Here is a 19,686-nt window from a genome sequence, read left to right as displayed (position 1 = left end):
GTTGGACTAGATGATCCTTGAGGTCTCTTCCAACCTTGGTGATTCTGTGATACTGTGAAGAGTGGGGAACACAAACTAGCCTTTTCCCACTCCCTCTCGTTGGTGTTCCTAGGGCATTAAATTGCTGCAGACTCAGAGGAAATGTTTTCTCAGGAGATGGTGTTTCACAGAATTGTCAGGGTTGGAAGGGACCTCAATCATCATTTAGTTCCAACCCCTCTGCCATGAGCAGAAACACCTCACACTAGATGAGGTTGCCCAGAGCCACATCCAGCCTGGCCTTAAAAACTTTCAGGGATGAGGCTCCTACCACCTCCCTAGGCAACCTGTTCCAGGGTCTCACCACCCTCATGGGGAAGAACTTCTTCCTAAAGTCTAATCTAAATCTCCCCTCTTCTAGCTTGGATCCATTCCCCTTAGTCCTATCACTACCCAACACCCTAAAAAGTCCTCCCCAGCTTTCCTGTAGGCCCCCTTCAGATACTGGAAGGCCACAATAAGGTCTCCTCTGAGCCTTCTCTTCTGCAGACTGAACAGCCCCAACTCCTTCAGTCTGTCCTCATAGGGGAGGAGCTCCAGCCCTCTGATCATCCTCGTGACTCTTCACTGGACACATTCCAGCATGTCTATATCTTGTTTATTAGCCTTTGGATCTGTGTCTCTTGGGTTTTCTCCATTTGTAATCTTACTTTCCAATACAAGCCCTGTCAAGGAACATCATGAAGAAGAGTGTGGCCAGCAGGTCAAGGGAGCTTCTCCTTCCTCTCTACTTTGCCCTGGTGAGGCTGCACTTGAAGTATTGTGTCCACTTCTGGGCTCCCCAGTTCAAGAGGGACTGGAGAGAGTCCAGTGAAGGCTATGAGGATGCTAAGGGGACTGGAACATCTCTGTGAGGAGGAAAGGCTGAGAGACCTGGGGCTCTTTAGTCAGGAGTCTGAGAGGGGATCTTACCAATGCTTATGAATATCTAAAGGGTGGAGGTTGTGAGAATGAGGCTGGGCTCTTTTCATGGTGCTCAGCAACAGGACAACAGGGAACAGATACAAATAGGAACACAGGAGGTATCACTTGAGTTTAAGCAGAAACTTCTTTCCTGGGGGAGCACTGGAACACTGAACCAGGTTGCCCAGAGAGGTTGTGGAGTCTCCTTCTCTGGAGACTCTCAAAAGCCACCTGGGTGTGTTCCTGTGCAACCTGCTCTCAGGGATCCTGCTTTAGCAGACAGGTTGGACTAGATGATCTCCACAGGTCTAGATGATCTCCAACCCTTACCACTCTGTGATTCTGCAAAGGATGATTAGCAACAACAGTGTCTGCCCTGTGGTAACTACCCAGTGCCTACCCAAGTGCTGCCTTTTGCCAGCTGCTGGAGATGTAATAAATCAGTCAAGGGATGCCAAAGTTCAATTTCCTGGGGGAAATAATGATTTCACTCAAAAGCAGAGCATACCTCACTTAACAAGGGACACTCAGCAGCAAGGGATCTCCTCTCTGTCCTTTCTCCCTCCCTTCCATGTACCCTTGTTTTCTAAAAGCCACCAACCCTCGCTGGATCAATGAGGCCTGATCAATTGTTTTTCCCTCTGAATTATCCATATGGGGTTGTTAGCTGAGCTGCTGGCAGAAAAGGAGAGACAGCTTTCTGTCTGTTTACTGTAAAGAAAGCAAAGCAAACTACAGGAGGGGACAGGCTGCAGGATATTTACTGTCAATACAGCCGGAGAGAGAGAGGGGATATAAGGCAAGAGGAGGAGAAGGGAGCAGAGGCTGCAAACTGCAACCCAAGTGAATGCTCTGAGTGTAAATTAAACACCCACAGGGTTTCAGATGGAAAGTGGGTGCATGGAAGTCACCAAGGGATAGCTGAGAGAGCTTAACAAATGGTTTAGTGGAGGGCTAATGAGGCAGGGAAGGACTCGTGGCACACAGAATAATAATGCTGTGCATGAGCGTCCTGAAGCTGCAGCGCAACCTGAAAGGCACTTCCAGATCTGCCCTGGGACGGAGCAGTAGCTGGGATATTTTGGGGTGTGCCTGCATGCAAGACCCACCATCTGAAAGTAATGAGATGGATAACAGTAATGCTTGAACCGGGAAAATAATAACTGGAGCTGGTCTTCCAAAGCGGCTGCTCATCACCCTTCTCACTCAGACCAGGGGGAGAAAACAGTGATTCAAACAATAGCCATACTGCCTTGCTTCTCTCTCCTCTTCTTCATCCACAGAGGAATTAGGCAACCTGAGCTTCACGGGGCAAGAAGGCTCACCGAGCGTCCCTCCGCTTCCAGGGGCAGGCGAACGAGCGAAGAGCGAATTCGCACTTCAGAGAGCGGCGAAGACCATCTTGCCATGAAACCATTCACAGATGAAGAAGTAGAAATCTACATCCAGAGCAAGGTAAGGCTCTAGCTGTCCAGATTTTCTGTCTCCCACGCTAGGTGTTGATTCTGAAGGGTGCCAAGCTTGACAGTTAGTTTGCTCGCCTGCTGTCTTCATCTCTGAGGCAAGATTGGGTGAAGTTTCCTGAGAACTGTATTTCTAATGAGATTCCTAGGTTTCTGTTGCAGAATGTTATCAGGGATCCCAGTTGGTAGCCTGATCTTTCAATGTGCTCATCCTCCTCTTCTTCAGATGCCCTGATTTTTTGCCCCTGATCTGGAGTTCCAGATGTGAGACTAGCTGTGATTGCCAGCGTTTAATCTAAGGAGAGATCCTTGCCTTTTCTCCACGTCCCTGTGGTCTGAGCATGCTAGAAACAGGCCCAAAACCACATCAGGGGTTGCCTCTAAGGAAAATGCATGTGGAAGTAGAGACAGATATTGTTAGACTTCCCCATGGGTCTGTCACCTCGCTGTCTCTATATGCCATGATTGAAATAACATCTCATTAGCACATGCAGGCTGGAACTATGTTTTCCATATTGTGAGATATTCCAGCACATTTTCCCCCCCCCCCCCCCCCCACCATTATAATATGAAGTAAATCAGAATAAAATCATGAATGACAAACATGCTGTCTTAATAAAAGTAACTCTAAGTGAGCCATAATGTTTTCTTAAGGCTGAAACATTTCATCACAATGCTTAGCTAGTTCCTATTTTATAGCCTGCTCTCCTCAACGCAGTGCAAGGCACAAAAGTGAGACATAATTTCCAAGTGGAAAGCAGTAATGATTCCTTTCCTGCAAAGGATGAAATATCCCAGTACCATAAAAGGGATGGTGAGAGAGGTTTGTTTTCTCTGTGGAAATGTTTTGGTGGCAAGTGGGTATAATTCTGTGAGAGCTTTCATTTTCAGCCCTGTAGTTTTGTGCACTCTGCAAAGGTGATTCTGGATGAACAGGCAATGAGGAATACGTTCATGAACTTTGTTAGCAGTAGCTAAATCTCCTTCTCACTCTGGTAAATGTGTGAGGATCTTTGGGAAGTGTTTAAATGTCCTTTATTAACAGTAGCTAAATCTTCTCACTCTGGTAAATGTGTGAGGATCTATGGGAAGTATTTAAATGCCCTTTATTAACAGTAGCTAAATCTCCTTCTCCCTCTAGTAAATGTGTAGGGATCTTTGGGAAGTATTTAAATGTCCTTTATTAACAGTAGCTAAATCTCCTTCTCACTCTGGTAAATGTGTGAGGATCTATGGGAAGTATTTAAATGTCCTTTCTTAACAGTAGCTAAATCTCCTTCTCACTCTGGTAAATGTGTGAGGATCTATGGGAAGTATTTAAATGCCCTTTATTAACAGTAGCTAAATCTCCTTCTCCCTCTAGTAAATGTGTAGGGATCTTTGGGAAGTATTTAAATGTCCTTTATTAACAGTAGCTAAATCTCCTTCTCACTCTGGTAAATGTGTGAGGATCTATGGGAAGTATTTAAATGTCCTTTCTTAACAGTAGCTAAATCTCCTTCTCACTCTGGTAAATGTGTAGAGATCTTTGGGAAGTATTTAAATGTCCTTTGTTAACAGTAGCTAAATCTTCTCACTCTGGTGAATGTGTAAGGATCCTTGGGAAGTATTTGAATGCCCTTTATTAACAGTAGCTAAATCTTCTCACTCTGATAAATGTGTAAGGGTCTCTGGGAAGTATTTAAATGTCCTTTATTAAAGTGGTTCCTTCATGTTCCTCCTGTTGAAAGTCCTTGTTCAGATTTTGTCCATCCCTTTCATGCTCCATTCATTTTTAGCCATAAGTGAAGATTCAGACTCTTCTTACAGTGTAGTTGTCCATCCTTCACCTCAGTCCTTCCAAGACTCAAACCTTGCATGGAAATAATCTTCAATAAATATTGATGTTACTGATTCTTGAACTGAAGAACTATCCTTTAAGTCATACAAACCCCTAGTCCCCAGGGGCACCAGCTTTGGAGAGATACTTTCTCACCATCTGGGAGTAGACTCTCATCTGTACTTCAGGTATGAGGGCAGTAAGGATATTTTTAACCTATAATGTGGGCATCTAAATGCTGCCACACATACCTGCAACCTGACTGGTGCACAGAATTACTATCTGTAATTCATAGAGGAGAAAGTTCTTCACTGAGAGAGTTGTTAGCCTTTGGAATAGGCTGCCCAGGGAGGTGGTGGAGTCACCATCCCTGGAGGTGTTCAAGAGGGGATTGGACATGGCACTTGGTGCCATGGTTTAGTCATGAGGTCTGTGGTGACAGGTTGGACTTGATGATCTTTGAGGTCTCTTCCAACCTTGGCGATACTGTGATACATACAAGGGGATAACTGGGAATTCTGCATCAAATGGATAAAGAATGAGACCATAGCTGACTGCTAATAAATTTATCTTTCCCTTCCATCTGATGGTACTGGCATGAAAATACCAATTAATGCTTAGCAATCTTTGTTGTTTACCATCTCTGTCTCATGGTGAGTTGGTCATAACACACAGGGAACAAGAAATTTTATCCCCAGGGCAGCACAGGCACAAATGTTTCAGGAGGCTTTAAGCTGCTTGTCTGTTTGCTGATGCAGACAAAGACTGGAGTTACCTGTAATATAACGTGTCTTTCTTGGGGCTGACAGGTGGAACCACGACATTGTCTGGTTTCCAAAGCAGTAGAGGAGGTGCAGAAAATCATCCAGCAGCTGACTGCAGAAATCAGCTACAAGGCCACCCGATTCCAGGCTATCTCCAACTCCGGCATTCATAATGAGAACATTAAGGTATGACCAAGAGCTCTGATAAACCCTCAGGCAGCTTGGAGGCAATCACTGATTTCTCCATGGTGCAAGTGTGGTATTGTGGGGGGTTGAAATTCCCCCAGCATTAACTTTAGCCAGACCAACTCAGTGAGAAGCAAATGAAGCTGTATTTACGAGCAGAATCTACACTCTACAGTGGAATGCGATGAATGTGTACAAAATGTACAGGAGTTACAGTATTATACAGGTATTTACAATGAGCAAATAACAAGGAAGTCCCTCTGGTCCAAAAGACTAGGGAAGCTTCTCCACTGTCCCCCCAAACCTCCCCTACCCCCATGCAGCAGAGAGAGAAAAGAGAGGAGCTGAGAGAGAAGCAGTGGTTTAGCCAGTCAGAAGCACCCTTATCTCCTGGGCAAAGCTAAACAGCCAAGGTCAGGAAGAGAAAAGGAATGGGAATGGAAGTGAAACGTGAAGAATTGTCATGATACAGCTTCTCTTATCAGACTTTCATCCAATGAGTTTGTTTACAACAACCTTTTGTTTTCCTTTTTACATCCAATAGTAATCGAGTTCTATTTTTCTACTCAAAATCTGCAGCTGAGTTTTAAAGGCATAGCCTAAAACTACCACAGGTATGGAGAAGTACCTCAGCCAAAACGCCACAGGTGATGCATTGACACTTCACTGTGAAAGAACTAGTGGCTGACTGAATCACAGGGACTTAACTCTTGCAACTAGAGAAGGGTCAGAGAGGGCTGGGCAAATTGGGCAGAGCCTCTTTTTACAGCTGCTGCTTCTACACAGAGCATCTCTTACCAGAGCTGTCAATCTGCAAGCAGAAGCCAAAGCTCTTTGGGAGGCAGAAAGAGAAACTTGTTTAGCAGCAGCAAGCAATGCTCATGCCTTCCTAAGCTATGACTCATGTTTTTCACAGGTGGAAAACCTGGCAGCTCACTAAAAATAATAGTAATGAAAGAGTCAAAACTCCTCCTTCCGCTGTGAACTTCAGTAAGTTCCCTCAGGAAAAGGGTTTCTCTTGCTCATGGGTTGGAACTTCTTGGTGGCTGAGAAGAAATGTGCTTGGTGGTGGGAGAAATCTGATGTCTTTCCATTTTAGGCCACTGTGTATTAGAATAACAACATCCTGTCCCAGCTGTGACAGGAGGCTGGTTATTTCTTGTGATTGCCTTCACACAAGAATAACTTGTGTAAGCATACCAGAAAATAATCACAGCAGTGGCAACTGCAGATGCAAATGAACTAGTTCATCTGAACCAGCTTGCATACTTTAAACCATGCCAAGCCTTTGCATTAGAGTGGAGCTGGTTATTGAGCAAAGCACAGCATGAGGCAGCATGGTGCTGGGACGCTGTGGAGGTGGAGGCAGAATATAATCACCTAGTCTGAAACGTGGCTACTGCTCCAGGAAGACACACACTTGGATGTATATCTTCTCCTGGCATTTCATGTATCCCAGGGCATGTGGTCTTGCCCATAGGAATGACCACAGTGATGTAAAACGGAGCCACATCTTGGTCCCACGTGTTCCTCAGTCCCACAGTCTGCCATCCACCTCTCACGCTGGAGCAAACCTGCTTGGCTAATGAGGTCTGACAGGCCCAGGGTCAGGGTTAAATTGCTGCTCTGGAAAACAGAGCAGAACAAAACCAAGGCAATCTGTTCTGAGCAGTAATTTGATATTAGGGTAGGCTGATCTGAACTTCTGCTTAGAAGAAACCCTTCAAATGTATTTACTGAAGGAGTGGTGGCTTTGCTGGTCATGCCCAGCTGAAGCCAGTGCCATAGCTCTGTGGAAGTGCCATAACTCTATGGCACTGGGAGGTGCCAACACACAACTGCTCTGCTCTCTGTGGGAAGTAACAAGAACTGGGATCCAAAGGGAGACAGTTGACATTTTAGCCCCAGCATGAAACACTACAGCTGTGTAATGCTAGGAAAATTACACCTTTTTTCTTTTGAAGTAATAAAGAAGTCAGGAGGCTCTGACTAACTTGCTCTTGTAGGTATGGGGCAGCAAAGAGTAGGTGAATGAGAAAATTTTTCTCCTTGGACTCCTCTGCCTCCAAAAACTTAGAATCTTTACTATCATTGCTGACACAAGCTAGGGGAGACTCGTGTCAAGGCAAAACCCAATGGTTTCATTCTTTTGTGTCTCATTTTGCAGCATCTTGCTTGTATTTGTATTTTTGAGGAGGAGGTTCTTCACCATGAGAGTGGTGAAGCCCTGGAATGGGTTGTCCAGGGAGGTGGTTGAGGCCCCATCCCTGGAGGTGTTTAAGAGCAGGCTGGATGAGGCTGTGGCCAGGCTGATCTAGTGTGGGGTGTCCCTGCCCATGGCAGGGGGGTTGGAACTAGATGATCCTTGTGGTCCCTTCCAACCCTGACTGATACTATGATACTATCTTTTGTCCTGTCAGTTAAATTTCCAATGCCTTTTCAAAACTCCTGGCTCAAGAGGAATCCATTTAAACCAGCAAAGGATCTAGATTGGGTGAGAAGCTACAAGCCTCCTTCTAAATATGCAGGGTTGGGTGGGGAATAGATCAGAAAGGTCTTTAGATGTTCAATGTTTCTGTGTAAGGCAGGGGACAAACCTAATAAAAAAGGGGGGGAAAACCCCAGAATATTTCCTTTTTAGAAGTTTTAAGCCTTTGTTTTAGTTGTAGTTGTGCACCTCTCAACAGTGCAGGGCTGGTGTAAAAGCTGTGGAGGCTTTGGTAAGGTGCAACAAGGTGGTTAGTGTCCAGAGTAGTTCCTAGCCCAACAGCATTGCCAGGTCTTCAGCTCTGCAGTCGTGGGGGTGGTGGGATTTTCCTCTACCAGGTAGGCTCACAGGAAGTTTGCAGCTTGGCTCTTTGATGAGTGAGTGACCTGGCACATGCTTTCTCTCTGTTCTGTGTACTTCTTGTTTTCCTCTCTGCTTCTCTCAGGATCAGCCAGCTCTACTGGCCAAGTGGTCAGCTATGCTTCGGGGGAAGCGCCCATTCCACCCATCCATCCAGGTACAAAGCCTTCCTGTCACCTGGTGTCTGCCACTCTGTGTGCCTGCTCCCTCCTCACCCACCTACGTCTTCAGACCACTTCACCCACCTAACTGATCCTCTTGTGACTATTCCATTCCCTCTGCAAGGGACTTGCTTTTTTGCTCACAGCATAAATATTTCACTCCTAACTTAATGCCTCTGCCTCCCTGGGCAGAACTACAGGAATGAGGCTGTGTTTACTTTGTCCAGCACACTGCAGGCAGTTTTTAAATGCAACAGAATTGGCTGTCATTTACACACCCCAGACTTTGATGATCTTCTTCAAAGGAATGCTTGGCTGGGGTCCATGGCCTCCATGTGATGTGCAAGTTGATTGTGTGACAGAGCATAGGTGTGGGACTGGGATTGTTTTGACCAAGAGCTGCTCAGCTTTACAGTGCCATCCCCAACCTTGTGATTTCTGCTGTTTCCTGGTAAGCCACAAGTGCAGCAGCCTTGTGACTTGTATTTCAAGGCACTGGTGTAACATAGAACTATGGAACCATAGAATCATTTTGGTTGGAAAGGAGCTTTAAGATCATAGAATCATAGAATCAATAAAGTTGGAAAAGATCTCAGAGATCATCAAGTCCAACCTGTCACCCAACACCTCATGACTAACTAAACCATAGGCTGGATGTTAGGAAGAAGTTCTTCCCAGAAAGCAAGATTGGCCATTGGAATGTGCTGCCCAGGGAGGTGGTGGAGTCACCATCACTGGAGGTGTTTAGGAAGAGACTGGATGGGGCACTTGGGGCCATGGTTTAGTTGATTAGATGGTGTTGGGTGATAGGTTGGACTTGATGATCTTGAAGGTCTTTTCCAACCTGGCTAATTCTGTACGAAGTGAAATGAAGGTCCCAGGCCCATGGGCAAAAAGTGTAGGTAGAAGCCCCAGAAAGGCTGCTTAGGGACATTAAAGGCTGTTAGTGCCCTCAGGGCCCTGACACATCTGCAGTAATACATTAAATCACCTAATCTACCAGGAAGGCTGAGAGAATGTGTTGGATTATTTGAGGAGAGTGACAAGTGTGTTCCATTCACCTTGGGTATATCCACCTTGCAGCAACAGCTGTCACTTCACATCCAGCTCCCACAGCAGCTTCTCCTTGTTAATGCCAATGCCAGTTAGGCTCAGTAGCAAGTGGAGTTGAAAAGCTTCTGAGTCAACACAGTAGAAGTCTGAAAAGAGTTTGAACACTCTCTCTGAGTGCCATCATCACCAAATGCTTCCAAACTAGTGTTTGGATGTGCCTAGCTACCCCTTGGGCCAGCAGGGAGGTTTCATGGTATTTGTGACACCTTATTCACTCTATGCAAATACTGATTCAGCACTAGTTTTATTGGGCATTAGAAGAAACCTCTCAACTGAAAGGGTTCTCAAAGACTGGAACAGGCTCCCCAGGGAGGTGGTTGAGTCCCCATCCCTGCAGGTGTTTAAAAGATTCAGAGAAGTGGGGCTAAGGCACATGGTTTAGCATCAGACTTGGTGGAGTTAGATAATGGTTGGACTTGATGATCCTAAAGATCTATGAAAATAGTCATCCTCATCCTCAAGGCAAATTACTGCCTTGCAAACAAACCAGCTTGTGTCTTTGTTACCCATCAGTTACCTTTTCCATCCTCATACTATTGCTGGCTTCTGCTCAGCAGGAGATGCCATTTCACACTGTAGGGCTGGCCAAGAGCTGAGTTTATTTCTGAGAGTGCCACTGCCTGTGGAGGCTCAGGCATGTCACTTGCCTCATGCCTCTGTCTTTTCAAAGGCAGCCATATGGAGTGAAACACTTGTAAAATGAGTGGGCCATAGCCTTATTTTACTGGTAGCTGTAGTGGACTTTGAGAGAGAGATCAGAAGAGTGCACTTTTTGCCATAGTTACTGCTACTAGGTGTTCAAGAGGGGATTGGACGTGGCACTTGGTGCCATGGTTTAGTTAGTCATGAGGTGTTGGGTGACAGGTTGGACTTGATGATCCTTGAGGTCTTATCCAACCTTATCAATTCTATGATTCTACTGTTGAGCTCTAGGCTTATCTCTAGCACCTAATCTGAGGCAGTAACTCCTATTATTCTGCTCCCTTTTGGTGGGTTTCAAAACTTCTTCTCTGATGCTCTCCCAGTCCTTGGAAGCTGCTAGTTGTTGCATCTCGTGCAGTTGCAGACTAGAAATAACAAGGAATAGGGAAAACCATGGCAGGTGTGGTAGCAAATCAGTTTGTGTGCTTCTTGTCTTCTGTGGGCCACAGCTGTCACATCAGGCTCCTAAGACAATTTTCTTTTAGTCTGTGTACCTTCAAAGTAACCCTCAGACAGGCATGGAACCGCTCCTGGCTGCATCCAGTTGTTCCAGTCATACCATGACTTTTCCTTCCCTCCAAAGCCCATGGTTTTACCTGTACTTCCTTAGCCCTCTTTCCTTCACTTCAGGCTGGTGGATCTGCCCTTGTCTCCTCTCTCAATCTCTCTGAACTCTCCTAGGTCTTAGCACCCAGCCAGTTCCTCATCACAGTCCCTCTGCGCGGCCTGAGTGGGTACAGGGAGTGCCAGGTACGGCACTGGCGTTATTACACCGTGCATGGAGCCAAGCTCCTCTCCTCCGTGCGAGACCCTGAGGAATTGCATCAATGGCTAGAGGTGGAGCAGTTCTCAAAGAGCCTTCAGCAGTGGCATGAAAAGGATGTGAACGTCGAAGGTGATCTGGTTCCAGCCAAAGTCCTTATCGTCTTCCGGGAGCTGGTGGAGAAGTCAATTATCTCCTGTAATCTCTCCAGTGAGTTTAGTGGGGATAGATATAAGGGGAACTGGTTGTCTTCTCCAACTGATAGAGGGAAACCATCATAGAATCATATAATAGAATCAATAAAGTTGGGAAAGACCTCAAAAATCATCAAGTCCAACCTGTCACCCAACACCTCATGACTAACAGTGTGGCCAGCAGGAGCAGGGAGGTCATTGTGCCATGTACTCGGCACTGGTTAGGCCACACCTTGAGTCCTGTGTCCAGTTCTGGGCCCTTCAGTTTAGGAAAGATGTTGAGTTGCTGGAAGGTGTCCGGAGAAGGACAATAAGGCTGGGGAGGGGCTTGGAGCACAGCCCTGTGAGGAGAGGCTGAGGGAGCTGGGGTTGCTTAGCCTAGTGGAGGCTCAGGGGAGACCTTCTTGCTGTCTACAACTACCTGAAGGGAGGTTGCAGCCAGGTGGGAGTTGGTTTCTTCTCCTAGGCAACCAGCATCAGAACAAGAGGATACAGTCTCAAGCTGTGCCAGGGGAAGTTTAGGCTGGAGGTGAGGAAAAAGTTCTTCCCAGAGAGAGTTGCTAGCTATTGGAATGTGCTGCCCAGGGAGGTGGTGGAGTCACCATCCCTGGAGGTGTTCAAGAGGGGATTGGACGTGGCACTTGGTGCCACGGTTTAGTTACTCATGAGGTGTTGGGTGACAGGTTGGACTTGGTGATCTTTGAGGTCTTTTCCAACCTTATTGATTCTCTGATTCTCATTGCATGTGTCCAGGCTGATTTTGCTCAGCAGCAGCCTGGTATGGGTCTTCTGTATTCCAAAGAAATAGGAGCCACTTCTGCTCATCTTGTTGAACTCTGCATTTTAGTTATAAAGGAAGCATGCTGAAGTCCAGCCCAACTACATCATTGCAGTCTTCCAGAGAATATATTTATTACAGAAAGATTGATGGGAATGAAATCTTGCCATTGAGGCTCATGGTAAAGACCAGATGGAGTAGGCTTGCATCTGAGGGCTTAGTTATGTGAAAGAGATTGTGCTGCACTGAAAAGCTGCCGTTGTGTCTAGCAGCAGTACATCAAGTTGTAGAGCCACTACCAAGGGACCCAGGGAGTGATGTTTGGGCTGATGATTCAGCTGCCTTTTTTTGTAAGGCCAGCTGGAAGGAGACTGACACAGAGGAGATGAGCTAAGATGAAATCAGGAGAAGTAATTACCATTTTTGTTCATTTCTGTGAAGAATGAACTTCCTTCATCACATGGTGCAACTAAACTTACAGGAAAGTTTCCCTGATTTCCTGCCTTCCCTGTTGTTCAACTCTTTGAGCACCAGCAAAAGCAGAGTTTTTGAGGTGTCTCACTTTGCACTGGTGAGAAACCAGATAGCCCAATTCCAAAGCAATGCTTTTGGAACTGCTGTGAATGTATTTAGATGCTGCCACAGTGGCTGCTCCAATGCTTTTGAGCTGCTTGGGAGGCCTGCTGTGGGCTTGGGAGCAGCACAGTTCCTGCTTTGGTGTGAAGCCTGGTGCAGCAGACTAACATGCAGATCTTACTGAATGTTATAAAGTTCAGGTTGGGAGGTACTCCACTACTTGCAAGGTGTTGCCCTTCTCTGGACATGTTCAAGTGTCTCAATGTCCTTCTTAAATTGAGGGGCCCAGAGCTGGACACAGGACTCAAGGTGTGGCCTAACCAGTGCTGAGTACAGGGCACAATGACCTCCCTGCTCCTGCTGGCCACACTGTTCCTGATTCCAGGATGCCATTGGCCTTCTTGGCCACCTGGGCACACTGCTGGCTGATGATCTGTGATTCTGCAATTCACCCCTGTGCTTCCTGGAGGAAGTGCTAAACTGCCCTTGGGAGTAGGCAGATATTTCCTCTGTAAAGGCAGAAGACATTCATCACTGTCCCTTCGAGTCTGGTGTGTGGGCTCCTTGTGGAATTGCTGCTTAGCCCATGCCATTCAAAATGAAGTGGGTTAACACACTGGTATTTAACATGCTTGTAGTAATCTGCTCTGTCTTTCGCTGCAGTGAGGTAGAACCTGATCAGGCAATTGGCCCATCTGGTGAAGTTGAAGGGACAGTGATCCTGCCACAGCAACAGAAAGCTGGGTTCAGGAACACCTTCCATGAACACAGCTGGACCAAGCAGGAAACATCTCACTGAGTCCATTAGTTGCAACTTTCATTCCTTTCTGCACTCTTAGACCATGCTGTTCCTTGAGATGGGCCACTCTTCTTTCACTGAGAAGACTTCCTTTATGCAGTCCCCACGGGACTTACCCTTTTTTGACAGCCCAAGCTGTTAGCCCTTTCTGTATGTCTATCGTGACAGGTTGGACTTGATGATCTTTGAAGTCTCTTCCAACCTTGGTGATTCTGTGATTCTGTGATGTCTGCTTCACACAACAGGCCAGAAACTCCAGCACTGTGGAAGTGCATCTCCAGAAATACAACTTAGGGAGATTCCACATAACATTCTGAATGACTGGCAATGGGAAGCCATTTGGTCTGATCACAGCTTCTCTGGAGGAACAAGGAGATCTTTAGCTACGTTCATCTGGTCCCCTCTAATTTGCAGTGGTCTCCTTGCTGAACTGTGCCATTAGAAATATCAGGTTGCACTGATAGAAATATCAGTGGTCTCTATATATTTTTAAGAAGCTGGTCCTAGGATTTAAGAGGACCCACAGAAGAATGGGATGGAATGTGCTGCCCAGGGAGGTGGTGGAGTCGCCATCCCTGGAGGTGTTCAAGAGGGATTGGACATGGCACTTGGTGCCATGGTCTAGTCATGAGGTGTTGGGTGACAGGTTGGACTTGATGATCTTTGAGGTCTTTTCCAGCCTTGGTGATTCTATGATTCTATGAAGAAAACAAAAGCAAGGTAACTGAGTATAAAATGGAGAAGCTAGTTGTTCCTTCATCTGCTTCCTGTTCTCATTCTCCAGAGTAGATTAAGGTGATGGCCATTAGGAAGAAATTCTTTACTGTGAGTGTGGTGGAACACTGGAACTGGTTGTCCAGGGAGATGGTGGAGGCCCCAACCCTGCAGACATTCAGGGTCAGGCTTGAGGATGCTGTGAGCAACCTAATCCAGTTTGGGATGTTCCTATTTACTGCAGGGGGGTTGGACTAGATGACCTAGACTCAGGGGAGACCTTATTGCTGTCTACAACTACCTGAAGGGAAGTTGTAGCCAGGAGGGGGTTGGTCTCTTCTCCCAGGCAACCAGCACCAGAACAAGAGGACACAGTCTCAAGCTGCACAAGGGAAGGTTTAGGCTGGAAGTCAGGAGAAAGTTCTTTCCAGAGAGAGTTGTTAGCCATTGGAGTGTGCTGCCCAGGGAGGTGGTGGAGTCACCATCCCTGGAGGTGTTCAGGAGGGGATTGGATGTGGCACTTGGTGCCATGGTTTAGTCCTGAGGTGCTGGGTGACAGGTTGGACTTGATGATCTTTGAGGTCTCTTCCAACCTTGGTGATTCTGTGATGTCTAAAGGTGCCTTCCAGCCCAAAGTAGTCTATGGTTTGGTGATGATGTTTTCTTGTATTCTGCTTAAGGCACTGAAGAGAAACTGTTAAGACAGAAGAACAGAACTGCAAGGCCCTAGACAGCATCTTGCTTGGCTTGTGGAAGAGGACCTTCTCCTCTTTATTATCTTCCCTTGCTTTTTCTTCACAGGTAAAGTGACTGTGCTGGAGAGCTTCAGCTCCGTGGTGCGGGTGGCTGTGGAAACATCAGAATCCCAGGTGGAGGTGGAGCTCGTCCCTGCTGTGGAGATCCCAACATGCTGGCCTGAGAAAGCCCGGTGGCCTCGGTGCCTTAAGCGCTGGCCTTCCCAGGAGAAAGTGCACTGCATCAAGGTGAACAGTCTACAAAGCACTATTTATTAGCCCTCTGCCAGAATTTACCTCACAGCTGTCTGACAGTGATTTCCCAAGTGAAGGACTGCATGGGGGTGGCAGGCAGCAGCATGGTTGGAAGGTACATTCTCTAAAGAAGCAACATTTCATAGAATCGTAGAATCAATAAGGTTGGAAAAGACCTCAGAGATCATCAAGTCCAACCTGTCACCCAGCACCTCAGGACTAACTAAACCATGGCTTCAAGTGCCACGTCCAATCCCCTCTTGAACACCTCCAGGGATGGTGACTCCACCACCTCCCTGGGCAGCACATCCCAATGGCAAATCACTTTGTGAAGACATTTCTTCCTAACATCCAGCCTAAACCTCCCCTGGCACAGCTTGAGACTGTGTCCTCTTGTTCTGGTGCTGGTTGCCTGGGAGAAGAGACCAACCCCCTCCTGGCTACAATCCCCCTTCAGGTAGTTGCAGACAGCAATAAGGTCTGCCCTGAGCCTCCTCTTCTCCAGGCTAAACAGCCCCAGCTCCCTCAGCCTCTCCTCACAGGGCTGTGCTGGAGGTGTTCAAGAGGGGATTGGATGTGGCACTTGGTGCCATGGTCTAGTCATGAGGTCTGTGGTGACAGGTTGGACTCGATGATCTTTGAGGTCTCTTCCAACCTTGGTGATACTGTTATACTGTGTAACATCTCTCTGCTGGACTGAAGTCACACTTCCCCTTTTGTTCACAGTCTCTTGGGTTTGACCTTCTGGCCCGCTCCAATTACCACTGGCAGCTGTGCTTCTCCCGCGCCGAGCACCTCCTCATGGAAGGTCTTGATGAGGATGGTGGCTGTCGCATGAAGTGCTTCAGGGTCATGAGGCAGATGAAGGAGGATGTCTGGTGTGCTGGAAATAAGCCTGTCATCACATCTTATCACCTTCAGGTAGGCCTCAGCATGCAATCTCAGTATCTGTTGCAGTAGTTTCCATGCACCAATGTCAAAATACCACGGTGTAAATCACTGTAGCACCTGCGTGGATTCCAAGGTGACTGTTAAAGCTGCAGTACCATTTCATTGCTTCACAGTGCCAAGAGGTTCAGTTAATGAATAGAGTAGAGTAGAGTAGAGTAGAGTAGAGTAGAGTAGAATAGAATAGAATAGAATAGAATAGAATAGAATAGAATAGAATAGAATAGAATAGAATAGAATAGAATAGAATAGAATAGAATAGAATTAACCAAGTTGGAAAAGACACTTTGGGATCATCAAGTCCAACCTATCACCCAACACCATCTAATCAACTAAACCATGGCACAAAGCACCCCATCCAGTCTCCTCCTAAACACCTCCAGTGATGGTGACTCCACTACCTCCCTGGGCAGCACATTCCAATGGCCAGTCTCTCTTTCTGGGAAGAACTTCTTCCTAACCTCCAGCCTAAAACCCTCCCCTGGTGCAGCTTGAGACTGTGTCCTCTTGTTCTGGTGCTGGTTGGCTGGGAGAAGAGACCAACCCCCACCTGGCTACAACCTCCCTTCAGGTAGTTGTAGACAGCAAGAAGGTCTCCTCTGATTGGCCATTGGAATGTGCTGACTGGGGAGGTGGTGGAGTCACCATAACTGGAGATGTTTAGGAAGAGACTGGATGGGGCACTTGGCTTAGTTGATTAGATGGTGTTGAGTGATAGGTTGGACTTGATGATCTCAAAGGTCTTTTCCAACCTGGTCTATTCTATTCTATTCTATTCTATTCTATTCTATTCTATTCTATTTATGAATGAGGTGCAGACTGCAGTTCTGGCATTTTTTCACCTGAGATGGGAAGGGAAGAAAAAGGTAAAGGGGTGGTAGGATCCTCCCTGTACATACTTTACAGTTCAAGATGGCTTCAAATAACATTCATGAAGAAGAGACAGAAGGCTCTGCTATGACTGTCCCCACATCTGACAGGCAGCATCATTTATGAGACAGCAGAACAATTCTGTCTTCTGGGCCTCCATCCTCTTGGAGCTTCCAGGGAAAGGTTGTTCTTCTCCCACCTTGAAGCCTCAAGCTACTAAATTTTTGGTAGCCAAAACAGATGCAATGCCAGGATTGCATAAAAGGTTGTGGCCATCAAATACTGTTACAGTTATGGGACTAATCTAAGTCATGATAGAGGGAAAAAGGAGTTGACAAGGCTGGTTATAGCTTAGCAGAATGCAAAACTTCCTGCTGCCTGTTAGAACCACCTGGTGGGCAAATCTGTCATGGGTAGGAGAAAGTGGAAGACCATTTAACCATTAGTAACAATCTCTTTCCCTGGCTCACAGAGAAGAGGAGCTGAAAGTGCTGTTGCGTGGACCCTTGATAAAGATAAAAAGCTCTTCAGATCTTGAAATGTATTTCAGGCTTTTATTGCGAGAGAGGATTGGTTTACCAGGCAGAAGGAATGCTTCAACATTGCTTGCATAAAGGAAAAGCAAAGGAAAACAAGAGAGAGAAACAGTCAGTGGATAAACCAGCAGCTGAGCAGAGGCTCACTGTTGGGTTTCTTCACGTTACGAGGTTTGCCCTGTTAGAGGTATCTAACCATTGTGATTTAAAAAGACTCCACATGAAAAAAAGGCTCTTTAGGACAGAGGAAATCCTGACCCCAGAAGTTCTGAAAGCCTTAGAGGGCCAAGTAGGAGCAGGCAGGCAGAAAGGGTCCTGGGAGTACTGGTTGATATTAGGCTGAACATGAGCCAGCAGTGTGCCCCGGCGGCCAAGAAGGCCAATGGCATCCTGGCCTGCATCAGGAATAGTGTGGCCAGCAGGAGCAGGGAAGTCATTGTGCCCCTGTACTCAGCACTGGTTAGGCCACACCTTGAGTCCAGTTCCAGGCCCCTCAGTTTAGGAAAGATGTTGAGTTGCTGGAAGGTGTCCAGAGAAGGGCAACAAGGCCGGGGAGAGGCCTTGAGCACAGCCCTGTGAAGAGAGACTGAGGGAGCTGGGGTTGCTTAGCCTGGAGAAGAGGAGGCTCAGGGGAGACCTTATTGCTGTCTACAACTACCTGAAGGGAGGCTGTAGCCAGGGGGGGGTTGGTCTCTTCTCCCAGGCAACCAGCACCGGAACAAGAGGACACAGACTCAAGCTGTGCCAGGGGAGGTTTAGGCTGGATGTTAGGAAGAAGTTCTTCATAGAAAGAGAGATTGGCCATTGGAATGTGCTGCCCAGGGAGGTGGTGGAGTCACCATCACTGGAGGTGTTTAGGAGGAGGATGAGGCACTTGGTGCCATGGTTTAGTTGATTAGATGGTGTTGGGTGATAGGTTGGACTTGATGATCTTGAAGGTCTTTTCCAGCCTGGTCTGGTCTGGTCTGGTCTGGTCTATTCTATTCTATTCTATTCTATTCTACTCTACTCTACTCTACTCTACTCTACTCTACTCTACTCTACTCTACTCTACTCTACTCTACTCTATTCTATTCTATTCTATTCTATTCTATTCTATTCTATTCTATTCTATTCTTAGTTGTGTTCCCTCCCTGCAACCTAACTGTCAAGGCCAGGAGACAGCGACGCGATTCTCTCTGGTTTCTAAGGCTGTCAACCATTTACCAGCAGCCGAGCTGCCTTGGTAAGCCGTGTGAGCCCTCAACAGACCCTCTAACACCTCTTCTCTCCCATCTGCTTCTTGCAGACAGTGCTATTCTGGACGTGTGAAAAATACCCACGCAGCAAGGATTGGCGCTGCTTCCCCGAAGCCTTCCTGCGGCTGGTGCAGAAGCTGCACAAGTGCGTGAGCCAGCACTTCCTCAAGCACTACTTTGTCAAGAGCACCAATCTGCTCAAATACGCCAACACCAGTGACCTCGACCTGGTGGCCAGCAGGCTCGCCATCTTCTTGGAGAACCCCGTCTTCTGCCTGGACTGAGGCAGGGAAAGGTCTCCTCCCCCCGCCCCCGAGCCAAACCCCTACCTCCTCTCCCCCCGACCCGCGGTGGTTCTTCCTGTCCTTCCAGTAGCGGTTGCAGCTGGCGTCGTGAGGCGGTTGGCACATGCGGCGCGAAAGAGAAGCGTCAAGCTGGCAGCAGTGGGCGGTGAAAACTGGTGGGGAGGTATCGCTTGATGCCCAGCTGATGTAATTTGCTTTCAACAGTGACAGCCTGCCTGGAAGCCACAGCCAGTGAAACCCAACTCCTGTGTCAGTCAGAGCAGGCAACTGCCTTGCTCTCCGTCTCTAGTCTGGCGGCACCTAAGCAGAAGGACGGCGCGAAGAAGTCTCTTTGTGATGCCTCCTGGCTGTGTAACCTAGCACATGGATTGTTGTTGCCTCCCCCTTCCTCACCAGGACAGCGGGTTTAACTCCCTGCTTACCTCACAGGCCAGCTCTGTGGAAAAGCAAAGGAACAAGTGCACTGTAACTAGAAGCTTGCTCAGAGGCACTTGGATGCCTCCATCTCCAAATGCTGTTCCGGTATGACAATAACCGTGCTACTAGTCTTGAATAGCTCAAGGGAAACAAGAGGGGGAAGAGTGGTTTGTGCCTCCTCCTCATTTTTCTCTCCTCCACTTCCAGTTTTCTTCCAGTTGCTTCAAATATGTTTTCTTCATGTTTCCTTTGCCAGTTGTGTTAGTGCCATACAACCTGGGGCTTTGCCAGAGCAGAATTTCACTCCCACCCTGAGCTTGATCCATCAGGCAGGAGGTGGAGCAGGTCTTTCCCTAGTTGTTAGCAAGTGGTGTGCAGAAGGAGAATATTTTGTTCAAAGCCTGTTAGCTCCAGAACCCCCACTGCTTTTAATGTGATAGATGCTCAAAGTGAAAATCAGTTCTGATGTTTCAAAGGAACAAAGTTCTGCAGTGAGTATAGAGAATGTCAAGTTTAATGTTATTAAATCACTGAAAGCAAACCAAAGTGGGTTGGGTTGGT

General features: G+C 47.1%; 1 protein-coding gene across 2 annotated transcripts; it reads left to right on the top strand.

Annotated features, from left to right (window-relative positions):
- Positions 1-1,641: 1,641 nt before the first annotated feature.
- On the top strand, positions 1,642-19,628 carry MAB21L3 (mab-21 like 3). Of its 2 annotated transcripts, XM_068166006.1 has the most exons (8): positions 1,642-2,060; positions 2,226-2,397; positions 5,034-5,174; positions 8,108-8,179; positions 10,680-10,971; positions 14,624-14,805; positions 15,538-15,732; positions 18,454-19,628. In XM_068166006.1, the coding sequence occupies exons 2-8, from the start codon at positions 2,350-2,352 to the stop codon at positions 18,685-18,687; spliced, it is 1,164 nt and encodes a 387-aa protein (XP_068022107.1). In that variant the 5' UTR covers positions 1,642-2,060; positions 2,226-2,349; the 3' UTR covers positions 18,688-19,628. The 2 variants fall into 2 exon arrangements, with proteins under 2 accessions (XP_068022107.1, XP_068022108.1); XM_068166007.1 differs by lacking the exon at positions 8,108-8,179 and having other exon boundaries at positions 1,642-2,397.
- The last annotated feature ends 58 nt before the right edge of the window (positions 19,629-19,686 follow it).

The sequence above is a fragment of the Melanerpes formicivorus genome, unplaced genomic scaffold, assembly GCF_026170545.1.
Source record: "Melanerpes formicivorus ecotype bairdi unplaced genomic scaffold, bMelFor1.0.p_v2 SCAF_95, whole genome shotgun sequence".
Taxonomy (NCBI): Eukaryota; Metazoa; Chordata; class Aves; order Piciformes; family Picidae; genus Melanerpes; species Melanerpes formicivorus.
Note: the sequence above shows the minus strand (reverse complement) of the source record. Positions and strands in the feature narration are given on the sequence as shown.